The sequence below is a fragment of the Mobula hypostoma genome, chromosome 6 (assembly GCF_963921235.1).
Source record: "Mobula hypostoma chromosome 6, sMobHyp1.1, whole genome shotgun sequence".
In the NCBI taxonomy this organism is placed as follows: Eukaryota; Metazoa; Chordata; class Chondrichthyes; order Myliobatiformes; family Myliobatidae; genus Mobula; species Mobula hypostoma.
In genome coordinates this window covers 144,208,060-144,229,323 of record NC_086102.1, presented here as the reverse complement: position 1 = coordinate 144,229,323, position 21,264 = coordinate 144,208,060, and the positions used below count along the sequence as shown (strand labels likewise).

General features: G+C 42.0%; 1 protein-coding gene across 3 annotated transcripts in view; it reads left to right on the top strand.

The window, feature by feature from the left end:
• Positions 1-21,264, top strand: part of kcnh3 (potassium voltage-gated channel, subfamily H (eag-related), member 3) — a 648,677-nt gene that overhangs the window by 441,665 nt on the left and 185,748 nt on the right. For all 3 annotated transcript variants that reach the window (XM_063051908.1, XM_063051907.1, XM_063051906.1), the window contains exon 7: positions 8,509-8,716. In XM_063051908.1, coding sequence (XP_062907978.1) covers positions 8,509-8,716 — 208 coding nt within the window. The remainder of the gene's footprint in view (positions 1-8,508; positions 8,717-21,264) is intronic.

The window sequence follows — 21,264 nt, the reverse complement described above, 5'->3', positions numbered from 1 at the left end:
TTGAAATAGGCATCCAGCAAAGATCACACCAAGAGCACAACATGCAATGCTGAAGAAGGTGAAAAAGAACCCAAGGGTAACAGCAAAAGACCTGCAGAAATCTCTAGAACTTGCTAAAGTCACTGTTCATGTGCCCACGATAAGAAAAACACTGAACACGAATGGTGTTCATGGAAGGACACCACGGAGGAAACCACTGCTCTCCAGAAAAACACTGCTGCACATCTCAAGTTTGTAAAAACCACCTGGATGTTCTACAACACTTCTAGGACAATGTTCTGTGGACAGGTAAGACAAAAGTTGAACTTTCTGATAGAAGTACACATTGCTATGTTTGGAGGAAAAAGGGCACACCAACACCAAAACCTCATCCCAACTGTGAAGCATGGTGGAAGGAACATCATTGTACGGGGCTGCTTTGCTGCCTCAGGGCCTGGACAGCTTGCAATCGTTGATGGAACAAAGAATTCAAAAGTGTATCAAGACACTTTACTGGAGAATTTTGAGGTAGCAGTCCAGAAAAAGAAGAAAAAGTGTGTTTGGAATGGCCAAGTCAAAGTTCTAACATTAATCCTATAGAAATATTGTGGAAGGACCTGACAGAAGTAGTTCATGCAAGGAAGCCCACCAACATCCCAGAGCTGAAGTAGTTTTGTAAGGAGAAATGACCTAAAATTCCTCCAAGCCAATGTACAGGACTGATTAACAGTTACTGGAAATCTTTGGTTGAAGTTATTGCTGTACAAGGGGGTCATACAAGTTACTGAAAACAAAGGTTCACAAACTTTATCCAACAAATCCTTGTAATATTGGACCATTTTTCTCAATAAATAAATGAATAAGTATAATGCTTTTTGTGTTATTTAGTTAATTAAAGAACATAGAATAGTACCGCACATTACTGGCCCTTTGGCCCACAATGTGCCGACCCTCAAACCCTGCCTCCCATATACCCCCCCCACCTTAAATTCCTCCATATACCTGTCTAGTAGTCTCTTAAACTTCACTAGTGTATCTGCCTCCACCACTGACTCAGGCAGTGCATTCCACGCACCAACCACTCTCTGAGTAAAAAACCTTCCTCGAATATCCCCTTTGAACTTCCCACCCCTTACCTTAAAGCCATGTTCTCTTGTATTGAGCAGTGGTGCCCTGGGGAAGAGGTGCTGGCTGTCCACTCTATCTATTCCTCTTAATATCTTGTAGGGCTCTATCATATCTCCTCTCATCCTCCTCCTCTCCGAAGAGTAAAGCCCTAGCTCCCTTAATCTCTGATCATAATCCATACTCTCTAAACCAGGCAGCATCCTGGTAAATCTCCTCTGTACCCTTTCCAATGCTTCCACATCCTCCCTATAGTGAGGCAACCAGAACTGGACACAGTACTCCAAATGTGGCCTAACCAGAGTTTTATAGAGCTGCATCATTACATCGCAATTCTTAAACTCTATCCCTCGACTTATGAAAGCTAACACCCCATAAGCTTTCTTAAGTACCCTATCTACCTGTGAGGCAACTTTCAGGGATCTGTGGTCATGTACCCCCAGATCCCTCTGCTCCTCCACACTACCAAGTATCCTGCCATTTACTTTGTACTCTGCCTTGGAGTTTGTCCTTCCAAAGTGTACCACCTCACACTTCTCCGGGTTGAACTCCATCTGCCACTTTTCAGCCCATTTCTGCATCCTATCAATGTCTCTCTGCAATCTTCAACAATCCCCCACACTATCTACAACACCACCAAACTTTGTGTCGTCTACAAACTTGCCAACCCACCCTTCTACCCCCACATCCAGGTCGTTAATAAAAATCACAAAAAGTAGAGGTCCCAGAACAGATCCTTGTGGGACACCACTAGTCACAATCCTCCAATCTGAATGTACTCCCTCCACCACGACCGTCTGCCTTCTGCAGGCAAGCTAATTCTGAATCCACCTGGCCAAACTTCCCTGGATCCCATGCCTTCTGACTTTCTGAATAAGCCTACCATGTGGAACCTTGTCAAATGCCTTACTAAAATCCATGTAGATCACATCCACTGTACTACCCTCATCTATATGCCTGGTCTCCTCCTCAAAGAACTCTATCAGGCTTGTTAGACACGATCTGCCCTTCACAAAGCCATACCGACTGTCCCCGATCAGACCATGATTCTCTAAATGCCCATAGATTCTATCTCTAAGAATCTTTTCCAACAGCTTTCCCACCACAGATGTAAGGCTCACTGGTCTATAATTACCCGGACTATTCCTACTACCTTTTTTGAACAAGGGGACAACATTCGCCTCCCTTCAATCCTCCGGTACCATTCCCGTGGACAACGAGGACATAAAGATCCTAGTCAGAGGCTCAGCAATCTCTTCCCTCAGCTCGTGGAGCAGCCTGGGGAATATTCTGTCAGGCCCCGGGGACTTATCCATCCTAATGTGTTTTAACAACTCCAACACCTCCTCTCCCTTAATATCAACATGCTCCAGAACATCAACCTCACTCATATTGTCCTCACTGTGATCAGGTTCCCTCTCATTGGTGAATACCGAAGAGAAGTATTCATTGAGGACCTCGCTCACTTCCACAGCCTCCAGGCACATCTTCCCACCTTTATCTCTAATCGGTCCTACCTTCACTCCTGTCATCCTTTTGTTCTTCAGACAATTGAAGAATGCCTTGGAGTTTTCCTTTACCTTACTTGCCAAGGCCTTCTCATGCCCCCTTCTTGCTCTTCTCAGCCCCTTCTTATGCTCCTTTCTTGCTTCCCTATATTCCTCAATAGACCCATCTGATCCTTGCTTCCTAAACCTCATATATGCTGCCTTCTTCCACCTGACTAGATTTTCCACCTCACGTCACCCATGGTTCCTTCACCCTACCATGCTTTATATTCCTCACCGGGACAAATTTATCCCTAACATCCTGCAAGAGATCTCTAAACATCGACCACATGTCCAAAGTACATTTCCCTGCAAAAACGTCATCCCAATTCACATCCGCAAGTTCTAGCCTTATAGCCTCATAATTTGCCCCTCCCCAATTAAAAATTTTCCTGTCCTCTCTGATTCCATCCTTTTCCATAATAATGCTAAAGGCCAGGGAGCGGTTTCCACTGTCCCCCAGATGCTCACCCACTGAGAGATCTGTGACCTGACCCGGTTCATACCTAGTAATAGATCTAGTATGGCATTCCCCCTAGTCGGCCTGTCAAAAAACTGTGACAGGAATCCGTCCTGGACACACTTAACAAACTCTTCCCCATCTAAACCCTTGGAACTAATTAGGTGCCAATCAATATTAGGGAAGTTAAAGTCACCCACGATAACAACCCTGTTATTTTCGCACCTTTCCAAAATCTGCCTCCCAATCTGCTCCCCGGTATCTCTGCTGCTACTGGGGGCCTATAGAATACCCCCAGTAGAGTAACTGCTCCCTTCCTGTTCCTGACTTCCACCCATACTGACTCAAAAGAGGATCCTGTTACATTACTCACCCTTTCTGTAGCTGTAATAGTATCCCTGACCAGTAATACCACCCCTCCTCCCCTTTTCCCCCCTCTCTATCCCTTTTAAAGCACTGAAATCCAGGAATATTGAGAATCCATTCCTGCCCTGGTGCCAGCCAAGTCTCTGTAATGGCCACTACATCATAATTAAATGTATGTATCCAAGTTCTCAGTTCATCACCATTGTCCCTGATGCTTCTTGCATTGAGGTACACACACTTTAGCCCTTCTACCTTGCTACCTTTACACCCTTTATTCTGCTTCTCTTTCCTCAAAGCCTCTCTGTATGTTAGATCTGTCTTTACTCCATACACTTCTTTCACTGCTCTATCGCTCCGGGTCCCATCCCCCCTGCAAATTAGTTTAGACCCTCCCGAACCTTGCTAGCAAACCTACCTGCAAGGATATTGCTCCCCCTCGAGTTCAGGTGCAACCTATCCAATCTGTACAGGTCCCACCTTCCCCAGAAGAGATGCCGATGATCCAAAAATCTTAAACCCTGCTCCCTGCACCAACTCCTCAGCCACGCATTCAACTGCCATCTCCTCTATCTAGTTGGGCTCCCTTTATCTAGTTTTACGACTTATGTGAAGATCTGATCATTTTTTAGGTCATATTTATGCAGAAATAGCGAAAATTCTACAAGGTTCGCAAACTTTCTAGCACCACTGTAACTGAGTTACTGCATATCAAAATCAAATCCAGGGAACTCATGATTTATCTTTCTTAATGATATCTCAGGGGCCCAAGGTGATTTTATATGGGATATAGATCCAGTGAGGAAAACATGGCAGATGCTTCAATGTATTTTTTTCTCTCGGTAATCATTTGGCAATTTAACTACCAATTACATGGACAATCTGGCAAACAAGACTGTTGGAGGATTAAGTATACACTTCTAGTGGTTTGATTACCTGCGATCAAATTTATCCTTGGGCTACAGTTCACAGTTGAGTAGTTCCAAATATTTGATGGTATTAGAACATTCTGCTTTTTTTGTGCCTCAAGAACACTTAGCACTTAATACTGTTTGCTTCTGACACGATTTTGAAATCTGCTTAGGCAGGGCCTGAGGTTCATGGTTCACTTGTTCCCATTCCATTTCCATGCAAGTGATTGATGAGGCCTGGTGCTGGAGGCCCCATCAGTGGCAGAATTGAGTAATGCTACAAGTGCCTTGACTGTACCATTCACCTGGTGAGACAGAGTAGCCACGTCCTGATAAAAAACTGCTATTGTTGCAAGCATTAGCTGCACATCACTGATATGGCAGTCATGCTCTCAATCCAAAAATAGTCAACTATGCATTATTGATTGCCATATAAATCTACTCCAGCCAAATCTGTCAGAGTCAACTCCATTGCCAAACAATTTGGTGTCACAATTGTTTCTATTTTAATTTGTTAGGCTGTGAGCTTTTGATTAAACTAATTATTTTTCACATTGAGGTAACTATACAATAACAGAATATTTCTTTTAATTCCTCACATTTTATACATCCAGGGCTAAGTGATTGCTGACATTTTAATTTATCAATTTGCCAATGTATTTCTGTATTATGTAATTAAGTTTCAGACTGAAGTAAGTATTTCAGAGCCACAACAACCCATGACAAGGTTATGATATTATTTGCAGAGGACAATGAAATTTAAAACATGAGTTACATCAATAAGATAAAAGTACAGAAGGAAGGGCTGCTGTTTTAAATAGAAAATTTTAAGGCATGGCTTTAGAAATCTATGTTTTCAGTAGTGTGGCACCAGGCTAAAGAATAAGGCTGAACTTGGGTCCAAATACAATTTTAGCACAGTCCACCTTAATTTTAAAATCATTCTGTTTTTGGTTGCTGAATTTGAGCAATTATCTGTACATATATAATGAAGTCCTGTAAAGTAAAAACCAGTGGGCATAAGTTTAAGGTGAGAATGGAAAGATTTAAAGGGGATCTGATGCACAGCCATTACGCACAAAGAGTGCGGGAAAATGAATCAAGCTATCAGGGGAAGTGGTAGAGGTGGGTAAAATTGCTGTGCTTACTACCTGTGTATCTGTTTATCCATGTAGGTGCATGGATAGGAAAAGTTAGGGGGTTACAGGCCGAAAGCAGTGAAATGGGACTATCCTAGGTAGGCATCTTGGTGACACTGGAAAAGTTGGTCCAAAGGTCCTGCTTCCATGTTGTATTTCTGAGCCTCAGGTCCACAAGAGATGTCAGGTACTTGGTCAGGTAATCACATTCAGGTCAGTCCATTTTTAGTGTTGTAATTAGTGGAAACGTCCAGAATTCACAACCACCGACATTGAGTTGGGGTTCACTTTAAGAGGTGGGTCTGACATGATGTGGTAATTACATAAAGACCTTTTAGCATGCTTTGTGTTCAGTAAATGAGTTGCTATGGCTTTCTGAAACATAAAATGCCTCCGTCGTATTTGTGTTTCTGCTCTTTGACCTCTGTTTCTAATGGTGTCTTCTTACTTAATCAAGCTTGTTGTCATATGTACAGGTATACTCATGTACAATGAAAAAGACATACCTGCAGTAGCAATACAGTAGTTGACTAGCATCCGATAGGCAGTGTTCATGAGAAAAACATAAGATAACATATTTTATAAACCTATCGATTCCCACAGTTATCTTGACTATACCTCTTCACACTCTGTCTCCTGTAAAAATGCTGTTTCTTCTTCTCAATTCTTTAGACTCTCCCAGGATGCAACTTTCCTTTCCAGGACTCCAGAGATGTCTTCCTCCTTCAAAGAATGAGTTTTCACTTCCTTCACTATTGATGTTGCCCTCACTCACATCTTCTCTATTTCCCGAACACCTGCACTCACCCCATCTTCACATTGCCTTAACAGTGAGTGTTCCTCTCATCCTTACATATCACCTATGAGCCTCCGCATCTAACACATAATTGTCCACATCTTCCACCATCTCCAAAGGGATTCTACCACCAAATTTATCTTTATCTCTTCCCCTTTTCTCAGGGATCTTCCCTCTGTGATTCCATTGTCCATTTGTCTCTCCCCAGAAATCTCCCTCCCGGCATTTATCCCTGAAAGCGGCCCAATAGCTACATCTGCCCATACGCCTTCTCCCTCATCTTCATTCAGAGACCCAAACAATCCTCCCAGGTAAGGCCACACTTCACCTGCGAATCTGCTGGGGTTGTCTACAGTGTCCAGTGTTCCCAACGTGGCCTCTTCTGCAATGGTGAGATCCATCGTAAATTGAGGCACAGCTTCATCGAGCACCTCTGCTCCATCAGCCCAAAGCAGAACTTCCCAGGGACAAATATTTTAACTCTGGTTTTCATTCCTGTTCTGACACGTCAGTCCGTGGCTTCCACTTGCACCATGATGAGACCACCCTCAGAGTGGAGGAACAACATCTTATATTCCATCTGGGTAGCCTCTAAGCGATGGCATGAATATCAATTTCCCCTTCTGTTAGAAAAAGATTCCCTCCTCCTCCTTCTTTTATTTCCTACTCTAGCCTCTTACCTCTTCTCACCTGCCTATCACCTCCTCCTGTATCCCTGCCTCCTTCCCTGACTTCTTCGGTTCACTCTCCTCTCCTATCAGATACCTTCCTCTCCAATCCTTTACCTGGTTTCACCTATCAATATCCAGTTATCCTCCTTCCCCTCCAACCATTTTTATTCTGGCATCTTCCTCCTTCCTTTCCACTCCTGAAGAAGGGTCTCATCCCGAAATGTCAACCGTTTATTCATTTCCATGGATGCTGCCTGACCTGCTGAGTTCCTTCAGCATTTTGTGTGGGTAACATTCTGCAGTGATACCTCTGTTCTTTTAAACCTGATGTGGCTATCTTTTGAAAGAAAGTGTATCGATCCATGAAAAATATACTGAAGGCTTTACACATAACATTTGAAATCCACCGCTAGGTTCTTGTTCCAGTTCCAATGGCGTAATGAGCACATTGACAGAGGAGAATTGATATTCCAGTCACATTACCTGTTGCAGTGATAGTTGTAAGATCTCATCCTGCTCACCAATGCTCTTCTTTATTTGCCTTTTGAGATCTATTTGTCACTTCTAGAGTGAACAGTTATCGGCCCTGAATGAAGTAACCTGCTAGGCCATTTTAGAGAACTGTTACAACTAAAGACACAAGAAACTGCAGATACTAGAGAGAAGAAAAAAAATAACCGGTGAAAGAACTCAGCAGGCCGAGCATCATCTGCGGAGGCAAGGGGGTTGCCGATGACCAGACCCTGCATCAGCATGGAGAGTGTCAAGAGGGGATTACCAGTATGTAGGACAGAGAGGGCAGGATGAGACAGAGGTTTGTAGCTGATAAGTGGAAAAGAAAGGAAGGAAGGAAGGGAGGGAGGAGAAAAGAAAAGAAAAGAAACGGATAGGGCCAGGTGGTAGCAGTGGTGTTTTGGGTAAAGATAGAGCCAGAAGAAAGTAGTTGATAGGTGGAACCAGATAAGGGAGGGATGATGGATACATGGAATCAAGTGTCAATGAATCTCTGCCTCAACTGGAAGGACTGTTTAGGTCCCTGGATGGTGATAAGGGAGCAGGACATGAGTCAAGTGTTGCACATCCTGTAGCTGTGGGGGAAAGGGCCAGGGGACAGGACGGCATGGGTGAAAGGGACTCAACAGACCAACAAGTTACAGAGAGAGTGGTCCCTGTGCAAAGCAAGAAGGAAGAGAGGAGAAGATGTAATTGGCACAGTGACCCCTTTGTATTTGTTGGAACCACGTTAGCGGTTCTGCAATGATACCTAGGCCAAGGATGGTAATTGAAGGGCAATGGTAAAGCAGGTGGGCCTGCAACCTTCGTGGAAGGAATTGTCTCATCCTTTCCTGGCTGAACCTGGATGTAACTCCTGGCCCCCAACAATAAATACTGGCCTTGTAGGACATGTCCACAATGCGTGGTCAAATTTTAAAATCACACAAATGGTTGTTTATTATGAGGAACTCTATCTTCTAATGAAGGACACTTGCAAACCTAATTGTGGTTTACTCCCACAGTATTTTGGGGTTCACCTGCTAAAAACCGTGCGTTTACTGCGTCTGCTACGGCTGCTTCAGAAGCTGGACCGCTACTCCCAGTACAGTGCCGTGGTGCTCACCCTGCTCATGTCCATGTTTGCTCTGATCGCACACTGGATGGCCTGCATCTGGTACTTCATTGGGCAGAAGGAGATCGAAGTCAATGATCTGTCTACCTCGGAAATTGGTAAGTGACAACCTATGCACAGTTTGGCAGTGAATGCCAGGTGTCCAACCTGCAGTATTCCACTACATTTAGTGTCATGGATTTACTGAGGTGAAAGGCTGGATTATCACCCTGAAGGGCTTGATTTTCTCCTGTTGCTCTGAATTTTATGTTATGTTTACTTTTGTGGTTATTTAATTCACTAACAGCGGAAGGCAGCATATTAAATTTCCACTCCATAAAAACTATACAATGATTTACTAACACACCATATGGTAATGTTTTGAACAGTTACGGGCATTACAAACAATATCCTTTCCAAAATGTCACTTGGCAGTATAGTCCGGAAACCAATTAGTTCATGACCATTAGTTTAATTGAGATAGAGATATTAGTTTAATGAAAATACTGTAAAAAACTTAGTATGTGATCCAGTACCTTCCTATAAAGTTCCAGCTGTGACAATTTATCAGAACTTCTTCCTTGTATTTTCTCCTCTAATTTAAAAAAAACACGAATTTGTTTTTCTCTAAACTTTAAGAAACATTTTAAGAAGCATATTTTGAGGTTTGCTCTGCATTATGTTTTTAAAATTGTACAATCCTTTAATTTAGTTATGCACTCCATTGGAAACTACTGTCATGTGGTATTATGATAATGAGCATCCTCTCGGCCTGTATTTCCTAAGGTCATCTTTGATATTAACTGTTAAATAATTATGTCATGTTTAATATTTCTTGAGAGTTTGTAATTTACTGTTGCATAACAAGTCATGATGTTTCAAGATGGGAGTGATCTCTAGAGTCAGGGAAAGAAATTTAAAAACAGCACTGATTAGGAAAGAAAAATAGGCGTGACTTTTTCATTGTAGGAAATACATAATTCTTATAATATATTTAAATATTGTTGGTGTTCATTTGTGATCAAATATAAATATTCCTGAAATTCAGACTGCAGTTTATTCTGCCAAAATCCTTTGTCAGCGGCTGAAAAGAGAACTGTCAGAAAGGAGATCTTCTCAGGTCATGAAGATCCTGAAATTTATGTCTGCGGATTACTGTGCACAGTTCAGCAATGGCTGGAGGTCAGTTGCTGGCACAGTCCTCAGTCTGGTTGAGCTGAAGGTTTCAGTGTATTTAGTATCTAGTTAGTCTTGACTGGCACAGCCAGCTCTCCCTCATTCATCTTAATGAAATAACTAAACTAGCATGGAATAAGTAAGTGAGGACAAATGGTTTTTTTCTCTTTCCTTTTTATTTTCTATGGTTTTAAAATAATACACTTGAAATTATTAAAAACCGAGTCAATTATTTTACTCATCTCAAATCAGCATTGACAGAAATGATTGAAAAGGCCTTTGATACCACAGGCTAGCAAAAACCATGAAGGAGATCTGGAGCTGGGGCCTCCAGATCTGCTACCTGAGGCCTGGTGGCCACTTGCATGCTGCTGTGCTCTACAGAACAGATGGAACAGCCAGGCACCCAGCTCGGTTGACCCAAGGGATCATAAAAAGTTAGGTAGCTGCAGGAAACAAATAAAAGGGACAAACTCTGTCAAGCTTGAACCTCTCTATAATTATTGCAATATTACTCTAAGCCAGTAGCAAATGTAAGTTAAAATTGACTTGTTGTTTCTGCTCATGCTGTCACCATTTCATTTTCTGCTTTCAGCCTTCATTAGCTTTCACAATAAGAGCTACATATTGCAAAAACTAAGTAATAACGATGTTGCATGGCTGAAGTCACAAATTACAAGGTGCTGAAAGGGTTAATACCTAATTGTGTTTCTCTTGCATTCTGAAATGCATCCAGTAAAATGCTACCCAGCATAGCAGACGAGCACTTCGATACTGGGGATGTGAGCCTGGCAGAGAATGCTAACATTAGTTTTCTTACCTTCCCATTTGTATGATTTTGCAGTGGCCATGTTGGTGGTATTTTTCCAGTGCCTTGAAAAATAGTCCAGCCATGAAACAATAGAATCCTTGATCTTCCTTGAAACAAAAAGTGTATTTATTTAGAATCCCTTATCGCCGTCCCTTTCCATCAGGCGGAAAGTACAAAAGCTTCAAACGTGTATCACAAGGCTTAAGACAGCTTCTATCCCTCTGTTACAGGACACTTGAACAGACCTCTTGTACAAACCCTAAGCAAAGACAGGGGAGGGGGAAATTTCTATCACAACCAACAGAACCGGTCAAGAGAGGCTGTAGGAAACAGGCATACTGTCAACATAACATAACCCCATTGTTTTAACATTTGGCTGATGCATAGGCAAACGTGATTCATGGTCACCATTTTGCAAAGAGGTGCTCTTAACTTCAATTTACTGCTTCAATTTACAATCTATATTAATAACTGAAGACTAGTTCTTGCCTGAATCAATTTCTGCTATATTCACCTAATTCCAGAATATTCACTAACATACCTTCCTCTTGGCCCTTGGACATAAATCTGTCCCAGGAAGACTAAACTTTAAGAAGGACCCAATTGAGTAGGGCAGTGTGAGTGCCCTTCATTTTGGATCCTCTCTCCGATTACTAGGCTATCTTGTCTCTATGTGGACCTGCATCTACACTATCATTCCTAACTGGCTATCTACAAAACTAAGCAGAGATGGCAATAAAATTTTCCAGAAATTTGATCACATCCTCTTCTTGGATATTTTTGTCTTCTCGATTTCACCAGTCTTTAAAATGCAGCTTTTTCATCCGTGCGCTTGTGCCTCGTTCCTTGAAGTCGAATCATATGCTTATCTTCATCCCTTTATTCTCCAACAGCTAAAATTCAGCAGTGACTATCTATAGTTAGTCTATGTGCAGGGTCACCAGCAAGTTAACTCTGTTTCAGCTTCACAGGCAACTGTTCACATTCCATGCCATGGCAGAAGATTATCAGAATAATCTAACAGGTCCCTCATTTGTTTTGATCAATCTACAAGAGGGATTGGGGTGGTCTCTATTCAAGTAGCTGTGAGGAACACATCCTGTTGGCACCCCCTCTTAGATTGCCCTTTTGATCGCTGGCCCACCGACTGAAAGGGCCCAGCTCATTTGTTTTCACTCCTCATTCAAGCTGGAGTGGCTGCCTTAACGTGCTGAGTGCAATTTCTCCTCTGTTTTTCTGTCTACCTTGCCAGCGAGGTTGATGTCTCTTCCATAACTCAGATCCCTTCCCACTTATTCTCCCAATAAATTTCCATTCTGATCTATATAGCTAATGATCTACCTCCCACAATCAGCCTTCATTACTAAGTTACCATTATTCTTTAATGCTTTATCCATGGCTTGTCGACACGCTTTCTCTCTGCGTCTTCTGCATTCGTGTTCCTGTTCCTTTTCATTCACAATCAGGAGGTTGATGGTCATTTCCTGTAATGAGCTTGTTATTGGGCTGACTCACTCGGTCTGCCTTCTCCCTCTGGTTCTCTATGGTCAGCAATGGTGAATTCTCATTTGCATTTAAACTGACACCTGCTAGACTTCAAGCACATTCTACATTTCCATTCTAGGAGTCTGGAATGTCCTGAATCCTGGCTACTCATTTGCATTTTACAAGACACATACTGTGACTCTCTATTTTGCAAAGAACTAAAACTCAGTCAGTGTGTTGACAATACCTAATACAGTGAATTCCAGGTAATTCGGCCATTGGTTAATTGGGGAAGCTGCTTATTTGGGACAACTCTTAAAGAGCAAAGACTAATCAAGAAAATAGCTAGAATTTGCTTCACTTATGTGGGACACCGTGCCACTTTATTGGGACAGGAGACTGTTGCCAAAGTTTCCAACTTGCATCACTCACGGGCACTTGTTTGGCCGTTAGTCACTACACCATGCTTAGAACGAACAGTTTTTAAATAGCATCAGTTGCATGTGTTAGTGTTCAAAAAGCAATGATTTTTGTCACAGATAGTTGGTGAGAAATGTTTTTGTTCGTCCATCGTATGTCGATGAGGACCTCGACACCATTATTGATGGTGTCGAGACTAGCGCGTGACTTGGATTTAAGTGAGGGAGAGTTGCGCAGCATCAGCCTCACTCTCTCTTCCCAATTCCCATCTGGGTCCAGTGGCAAGACAGAGTCGAGACGGCGGGAGATGGGACTAGGCGCAGTGGATGACCAGGACGTCTTCTGTGTCTTGTCCTGCTCTACACGTTCCACGATGCTTGCAGAGACCGCCTTCTTGACCATTGGACCTTCCATTGGTCTCGTCCGCTCAATCCGCCGGAGTCTGTCTTCACATGCTGGGATAGACAACTCCCTATCGCACCGAGGGTTTGAGACCCGTCGGCTACTCTCACCTGGTTTAGCCGGCTTGTCGAAGCCGTTGCCCGGGGTGTGGCCGCTGTTGCATGCAAACAGCTACGGGGAGCCACAGGTGAGAGCTGAGTGCCAGGTGGGGACCAAAGGTGGACTAACCGCCTTCAAAAGGACGCGACATGTTCCCCCACCAGAGGTGCTACCCCTCCCTGACACCCCATCCACCCCTGGATGGGGTGAGAAATAAGCAGTAAGACAAAACAGAACTGTTTTCCTCACACCAGTTCCAAGCATTCAGGTTTAGAGATGCCAGAAATGACAGAGAATGAAATGAAACAATTTCACTACTTAAACAGGGAAGCGAAGGTACTGTATCAACAATCATCTTGAATGTTACAGTGAAAATGAAGACTCAGAAGAGGTAATCATCAAAAGCATTGTATGAAGACAGTCCAATATCTGCACTAGGTGTCTACACAGATTTTATTAATTTACAATCAAAAGGACAGCAGTGTACACGGGATGAATTGCTCTGTCGATAACTATTAGGAACTACAGTTTTATAGCACTGCTGTAGTATTGTTGGTGTTCTGATTTGTTCTGTATTTCATTTAAATACGCAATTTGTTACTCAGTTAAACAGTATATGATTTAAACCATTTCCATTAAATTTGGCTAATTGGCACATTCACTTATTTGGGCCAAAATGTATTGATGCGATGAGTCCTAAATAATTGGAATCCACGGTATATATATTTTAACCCGATGGAACATTCTTGGTAAGAAAAGCAATATTTCGGATCACTCCCCAAGCGTTCCAATCTCCCCACAACAACATAAATTTTAAATTCCCAATTTGAGTATACAGTCGGCCCTCCTTATCTGCGAGTTCCACATGCGCAAATTCAACCAACTGCAAATCGAGAAAACCCAGAAGTTTTCTTCCAGCACTTGTCCTTCGAGCATGTACAGACTTTTTTTCATGTCATTATTCCCTAAACAATGCAGTATAACAACTATTTTACATAGTATTTACATTGTATTAGGTATTATAAGTAATCTAGAGATGACTTAAAGTATACAGGAGGATGTGTGTAGGTTATCGTGGATCGGGAATCGAAAAAAAACGGAAGTTCTCTTACTAAGTAAGTTGGAACAGGTACATCTGGTATTATTTAGCGTCAGTTAGTCAAACGTTTGTCTTAGTATATAGTATATATTTTACCTTTCTATGCATATAAAACACTTAAGAAACATATGTTTCAGCGCTAGGCTCGGGAACGGAACTTCTCGAGTTCGATCCAGTGACAGATCGCTCCCGAGCACGTTCTCCATCCCTGCAGGGTTGATGGACCAAAAACCTAAAACCCCAAAACCCAATAATTAAACCACTGTGTTGCTTAGTAATAATTGTAGCTTTCATCGGGGTAGGGCCTTTCTCACTTTATCCTTTAAAATTGTTCCAGTCGTTGACCAACTGTAGCCTAACGCTTTTCCAATGACCGATGACATTTCGCCTCTTTCTGATCGCTTTATTTTCAATCGTGATCGTGATTATTTTTGTGAACAGAAACACTGCAGATTCAGAGCTCCACCACTGAGTCCTAATGTCGACCACACTGAGACAGGTTAAATAAGGTCCAGGGTTCCGCTGGGTCCTAAGGTCCACCGCATCGAGACAGGTTGAATAAGGGACTTGAACATCCGCGTTTTTTTGTATCCGCGAGGGGTCCCGGAACCAATTCCTCGCGGATAAGGAAGGCCGACTGTATACAAATCACCAATTTCACAAAATACCAATTTCTTGCTAGATGTGGCAATCCCAAATCTGTATAGAGATACTCAAATTTCCATCACCTTAACCTGTATAACACATGGCCAGTGTGGAATCCAGGTCTCTCCAATATCAATTCCAATGCAAAAAAATAAATAGACATAAACTTAAAGCACATATAGGACAAAACAAAAATCCATCTTTATACTTTTCTTCCTTCCGAAGATTCACAAATAAATGAATAATACTTGGAACGAACATTAAACACGCAATTAAGACATAATCCAAAAAAACAATGAAAATGAAGAGATGAGATACACACGTATTCTCAAAATTTCTTAAAGACATCTTAAATATTAATCCTGCAAATTCATTTCATATCAAGGAGCAGAATCTTCCTCTAGGATTAATTCAAACAACCTTCCAATATAGATTTAACAATCACATGACAGACTTTGCATACTCACTCATTCATATTCTTCCTTTCATTCTCTCAAGTATATTCACATGTGACCACAACCCACACAACATTTTTCTAACTAAAACCATTCATACTTTAATTACTCTCTCTCTAAGTTTAAACATTCAGCAAAACATCTTAGAACACACATTCACAACCACCTTCCAGAATCTTATACCTTAAGGCTTTGAAACAAAGGATGCTGGAATTATTGGTCATGGACAAACAAGCATGTCGACCAGAATTCCAAAATCTTCCGAGCTTTCTCAAATTCAAATCTCTGATCTATAGAATTCTAGTTATATGACCTGTTTGTCAGGAGTACCATGGTGGCATAGTGGCAGTGCAACACTATAACAGCCCAGGGCTTTCCAGAGTTTGGAGTTCAATCCTGGCATCACTCTGTAAGGAGTCTCTGTACATCCTCCCCATGGACTGCATGGGTTTTCTCCAGGACCTCCAGTTTCCTTCCACAGTCTAAAGATGTACCTGGTAGGTTAATTGGTCATTGTAAATGTCCCATGATTAGATTAGGGTTAACCTGGTTTATTGGGGAATGCTGGGGCAGTTTGTCCCAAAGGGCTAGAAAGGCCCACTCTGCACCGTATCCTTAAATAAAATGAATTGTGTCCTGCTTCAGAGCAACTCATCCTTCACGGATCATCCTTCAGTCTAGATCTTTGACAAGTCAAATTTAACTCTGAGATATGTGTGTGTGTGTCTGTGTGTGTGTGTGTGTGTGTGTGTGTGTGTGTCGGGGATGGGGGGGGTTAATGGCTCTATTCTAATCGGGTCTACTCTGACTGGTTCACAGTCTTGCTTGAGTTCGGTCTAAAGCACTTAGTCTACTTGATATTATCCAGATAGACCATCCTGGCTCCAGTCCCTGCTGATCAAGGCTGCTGTGGCCATGTTGTCCACTTTGAATCTTATGTGTTTGCTGACCCTGAGTTATTTATGTAAGATGTCCCTTCCTTGAATCTATGACAGCACCTGCCTTACTAAGTATATCTAATCCCAGAACTGTACCCTCATTGTTCAACCACAGCCAGAAATCATTGGAAAGCCCACTCCCTCTATCTCAAGTACCTGAGGCTCACTTTTTTGTGCCTTCATTATTTCCCCCCTAACTGAGATAACTAGCCTCCACAGTCACGGGCAAGGGTGGGTCAGTTGTGGATGTTGAAGCTCCTGTGTACATTAACATATCACATTGCTCGCCCCTTTTAAAGCTCATATATACACCTCTGGGTGACCAGTATTGCAATGGAGGCTGCTGATAGTTGTTTATCTGACTTGGACGCTGTCTTTACTAGCTCTGTAATCTGGTTAGTGTTCAATATGTGTAGAGAAGATTCTGCAGTGGTTTCTTCCTGTCTTTGTAGGTGGCTGTCACATCGTCTTTCCTTCTTGAGGCATGTCCTGAGCGGCTACAGCTGTAACAAGCCATCATCTTTACCCTTCCATGTCTGCTCAGGCAGTCCCTTGCTTGGTGCCCTGGATGCTGGCACACAGAGCAACTCCTCTGATTCCTTGCAATAATCATATACACGAAAGCCACCTTACAACCCCTCTTCCCTCTCTTTCGGTCTGTTTCCCCAGCCCATGAAACTATTGTGGAGTCAGTGAATGCCACCATCATCACCAACTCAAAAACACCCTGGTGGGTTGAAAACGCAGACTCGAGGAAATCTGCAGATGCTGGAAGTTCAAGCAACACACACACACACAAAAAGCTGGTGAACGCAGCAGGTCAGGCAGCATCTATAAGAAGAGGTACAGTCGAAGCTTCGGGCCGGGACCCTTCAGGACTGGTCCCGGCCCGAAATGTCGACTGTACCTCTTCCTATAGATGCTGCCTGACCTGTTGCATTCACCAGCAATTTTTTTATGTGTGCTGCTGGTGGGTTGAGCTGTGCCCTCAGTCTGCCCGGATCCCTGATTGTGTCAGTCTTGTATTGTTCTAATTATTCTATTTGTTTCCCACCCATATGTGCCTCTCTCTGCTCCTGTAATCTGTCCAGCTCTGCTTGTACACTGTCTTGCTGTTCTCCATATTCATCCCTTTCCTTCTGAAGCCCTGTTATTTGTACACTATGTGATTCCGGACACTTAGTCTTCTCTCGCAAATACACCTGACATAGAATGGCTGCTGCTTTATCTCCCTTCCTCTTTGGTTGGCTTTTCAACCACCGCCAGTGTTCCTCCAGACTCCAGGTCTCAACCCACCCAGCTTTGTCCATTCCCTGTTTAATCTTCTGAAGTTTATGGAGTATACTGTATGCTCATTCAGTTCTCCCCCTTTCACAATTAAGCACACGATTTTGCTATTGCCGCTTCACATAGAACATCAAATATTCCTGCACTATTATCCCTCTTGGGCTTTGATTCTAACAAAAACACAGACAAGCACACACGTGCAAACAATGACTGCTATATGGTCTCCCTAAATGAGTACACACGTACCCTCTGGCAACCCAAAAGGTATCTTTCACATTCACCAAGCGTTTTCGGTCACCACACTACACTTACATCCGGAATGGTAGCATTCATAACTGGTACCCTGTCTCAACAAACTACCCAATGTTGTCTGGTCCCTTACACCATCAAACGTGAGCTTATGCACACACACACACACACACACACACACACACACACACACACACACACACACCTTCATACACACACACCCCCTACACTTCTCCAGCTCTCCGCCAAGTTCTTGGATACTTTGTGACCCCGTGGTCATCGACCTAAGCAGCTCTGAGCATGAGGTGTCGTCACAATCAGTAATACTGACCCTCACTAGACTGCGGAGTTTGCTGGCCATGTACTGCATCCCAGATGAGCCCCCAGAACATTATGACTGCAACTAAATCACTGGAGAAACTGGAGAAGTTGTAGATATGAAAGTCTTTATTCATCATGACAAACAGACATTCATGTGGATATATTCATGGTACAGTCCCCCAAACTCAAGGTCCATCACATTCTTCTATCCTGAAGCTCAACAGGTGATTTAATACAGTTTCAATAATTCATCATCATCATCATCAGGTGCCATGCCCAGTTTGAGCTTTGACTGCCATGGCCCATACACTCCTGTTTCAGGTCAAGTGGATCAATTTATTGGTGTTCATTTCCAGTTCTCTGGCTGCTGGCTCCTGGCTCCATCATCATTTGTCTTTGTCTTCCTGTTGCTTTCTTCCCTTTAATCTTTCTCATAATTACCGAGCATTCTAACTCCTCTTTCCTAATGGTGGTGTCTGAAAAGAGGATGCTCTCCAAGTTGCATGCCATCTTGGACAATGTCTCCCATCCACTACATAATGCACTGCATGGGCACAGGAGTACATTCAGCCAGAGACTCATTCCACCGAGATGCAACACAGAGCCTCATAGGAAGTCATTCCTGCCTGTGGCCATCAAACTTTACAACTCCTCCCTTGGAGGGTCAGACACCCTGAGCCGATAGGCTGGTCCTGGACTTATTTACTGGCACAATTTACATATTACTATTTAACTATTTATGGTTTTATTACTATTTATTATTTATAGTGCAACTGTAACAAAAACCAATTTCCCCTGGGATCAATAAAGTATGACTATGACTAATCACATGTCCAATTAAGTTATGTTGCCTTTTCATGATCTCATACATTATTTCTCTTTTTGTGCTTGCTCTGTTCATGACATCCTCATTAGATATTTGTTTCATCCATGATATTCTTTGCATCCTCCTCAAAAACCACATCTCTGCTGCTTCAATTCATTTTCTCATGTTACTAGATATTGTCCAATATTCTGAGCCATTAAACATAATGGGATAAACGTAACATTTTAGTACTCTGAGGTGGGTTGTCATGCCTAGTTTAGTGTTGGTCAGTATACATTTCATTCTTGTAAACGTGTCTTTTGCCATCCCTATTCTTCTTTTGATGTCCATGTGGCACCTACCATCTGATGTCACCCAGCTTCCTAAGTAGCAAAAGTTCTGTACTTGTTTTATGTCTTCCCCGTTTATTTTGAGCCTGCAGATAGGATTCTCCTCCTTTTTGGATATCACCATACGTTCTGTCTTTTTGCAGTTGATAGATGGACACATTTTTGCATTTTCTTCAACAATTATATCAATTAAGTTTTGTAGTTCTTCCTCCGTACATGCAATTAACACAGTGTCATCCGCATATCTGAAATTATTGATGTTTTCACTGCCAACTTTAATTCCCACGATGTCTCTTATTTTTTGTAATATTGTTTCACTGTACACATTAAACAAATCAGGGGAGAAAACACACCCTTGTCTAACGCCCCTCTTGATTTTCGTAAACGGACTCACTTCTCCATCTATGCTTATAGCGGCAGTTTGTTCCCAGTACAGATTTCTGATTAGGCAGAGGTTTTTCGAACCTAGACTAGAGTTTCCTGTAATATTTCAAATAACTTATTGTGCTTCATTTTATCAAATGCTTTTGTGTAGTTGATAAAACAAACATCTTTTTGCACTTGAATAGCTCGTTCTGATAGTATCCTTAACTTCAATATTGTGTTTCTTGTACCTTTGTCTTTCACAAAACCACATTGTTCTTTACCTATTTCAGCTTGTGTCTTACTTTTAGCTCTTGTCATTTAATTCTTAGAAGTATCTTAGCGATATGACTCATTAAACTTATGGTCCTAAGTAATTCACGTTCTATTGCTCCTGGTTTCTTAGGAAGAGTGATAAATACTGATTTTTTTTCATCTCTTATGGTATTCTTCCAGTCTCATAAATGTCATTGATTAAATCAATAAGTTTTTCAATTCCATAATCTTCAAGGGTGATAATTTGTTTTATTATTAATTCATCAGGACCTGCTGCCTTTCCTGTCTTCATCTTATTTATTGCATTACAAACTTAAGATTTTAAAATACTTGCACCTTCAATGTTCTTCTTAATTTCTGGTTTTTCACCTCAATCGTCTTCAAACAATACTTTGTCACATAATTTGCTTCAATACTTTGGGTTGACAATGCTTCCTTTGAATTGTGGGAACAGCTTGGCTGAGACAAATTACTTGTAAACTTCCTGGAACTTACACAATGCTCACAATAATGCACACAAAATGTTGGAGGAACTCAGCAGATCAGGCAGCATCTGTGGAAATGAATAAATAGTTGAAGTTTTGGGCCGACACCCTTCATCAGGACCGAAAAGGAAGGGGGAAGATGCTAGAATAAGTGGGGGAGAATGGTGCAAATTCTGTAAACCCATAGCTGTTGCGGGGTAATTAACACAACCCCGTTGTTTGGCTGATGCATTTTCAAACATGATTCATGGTCACCATTTTGTAAAGGTGTGCTTTTAACTTCAATTTACTGCTTGCAATTTACATTCTGCATTATTTACTGAAGACTGGTTCTTGCTTGAATTAATAATGGCTATATTTACAATACTCCGGAATACTCCCTAACATCCTGCACCAAGTACACTATAATAAATCAATACTCCGTGCAGCTGAAGTAAAGTTATCATCAAAGTATGTTCATGTCACCATATACTACCTTGAGATTCATTTTCTTGCAGTCAATTACAGAAAAGGAAAAGATATAATTGAATCTAACAAAAGCAATACATAAACAAAGGCTGATAAACAGCGAATGTGTAAATGAAGACAAATTCCTGTGTTGTTCCTGTGCTGTACTCTTCTATGTTCTATGTAAATTGTGCAAAAATTTACTGAGAACACATACTATAGAGCCCCTGAAAGTGATTTTGTAGGTTACGGAATCGGTTCAGAGCTGAGGTGAATGATGTTATCCATGCCAGTTCAGGAGTCTCATGGTTGTAATAAATGTTCCTGAACCTGGTGACGGACACTAACTGCGTAGTTCAAACTTCTTTGCAGCTGACCCATGGTGCTTGTATGAGTACTTATTTAAATGGACACTTGAATGTTTGTTAGTTCACCTGTGGTTGTATAAACAATGGGTGACTTTCAGCTCCATCATTCCTGCACCCAGCCAGTTATCTTCAACAACGACACACTGCTTCTCTCTGACACTCAGGCAAAACCAGTGTGACTGATTT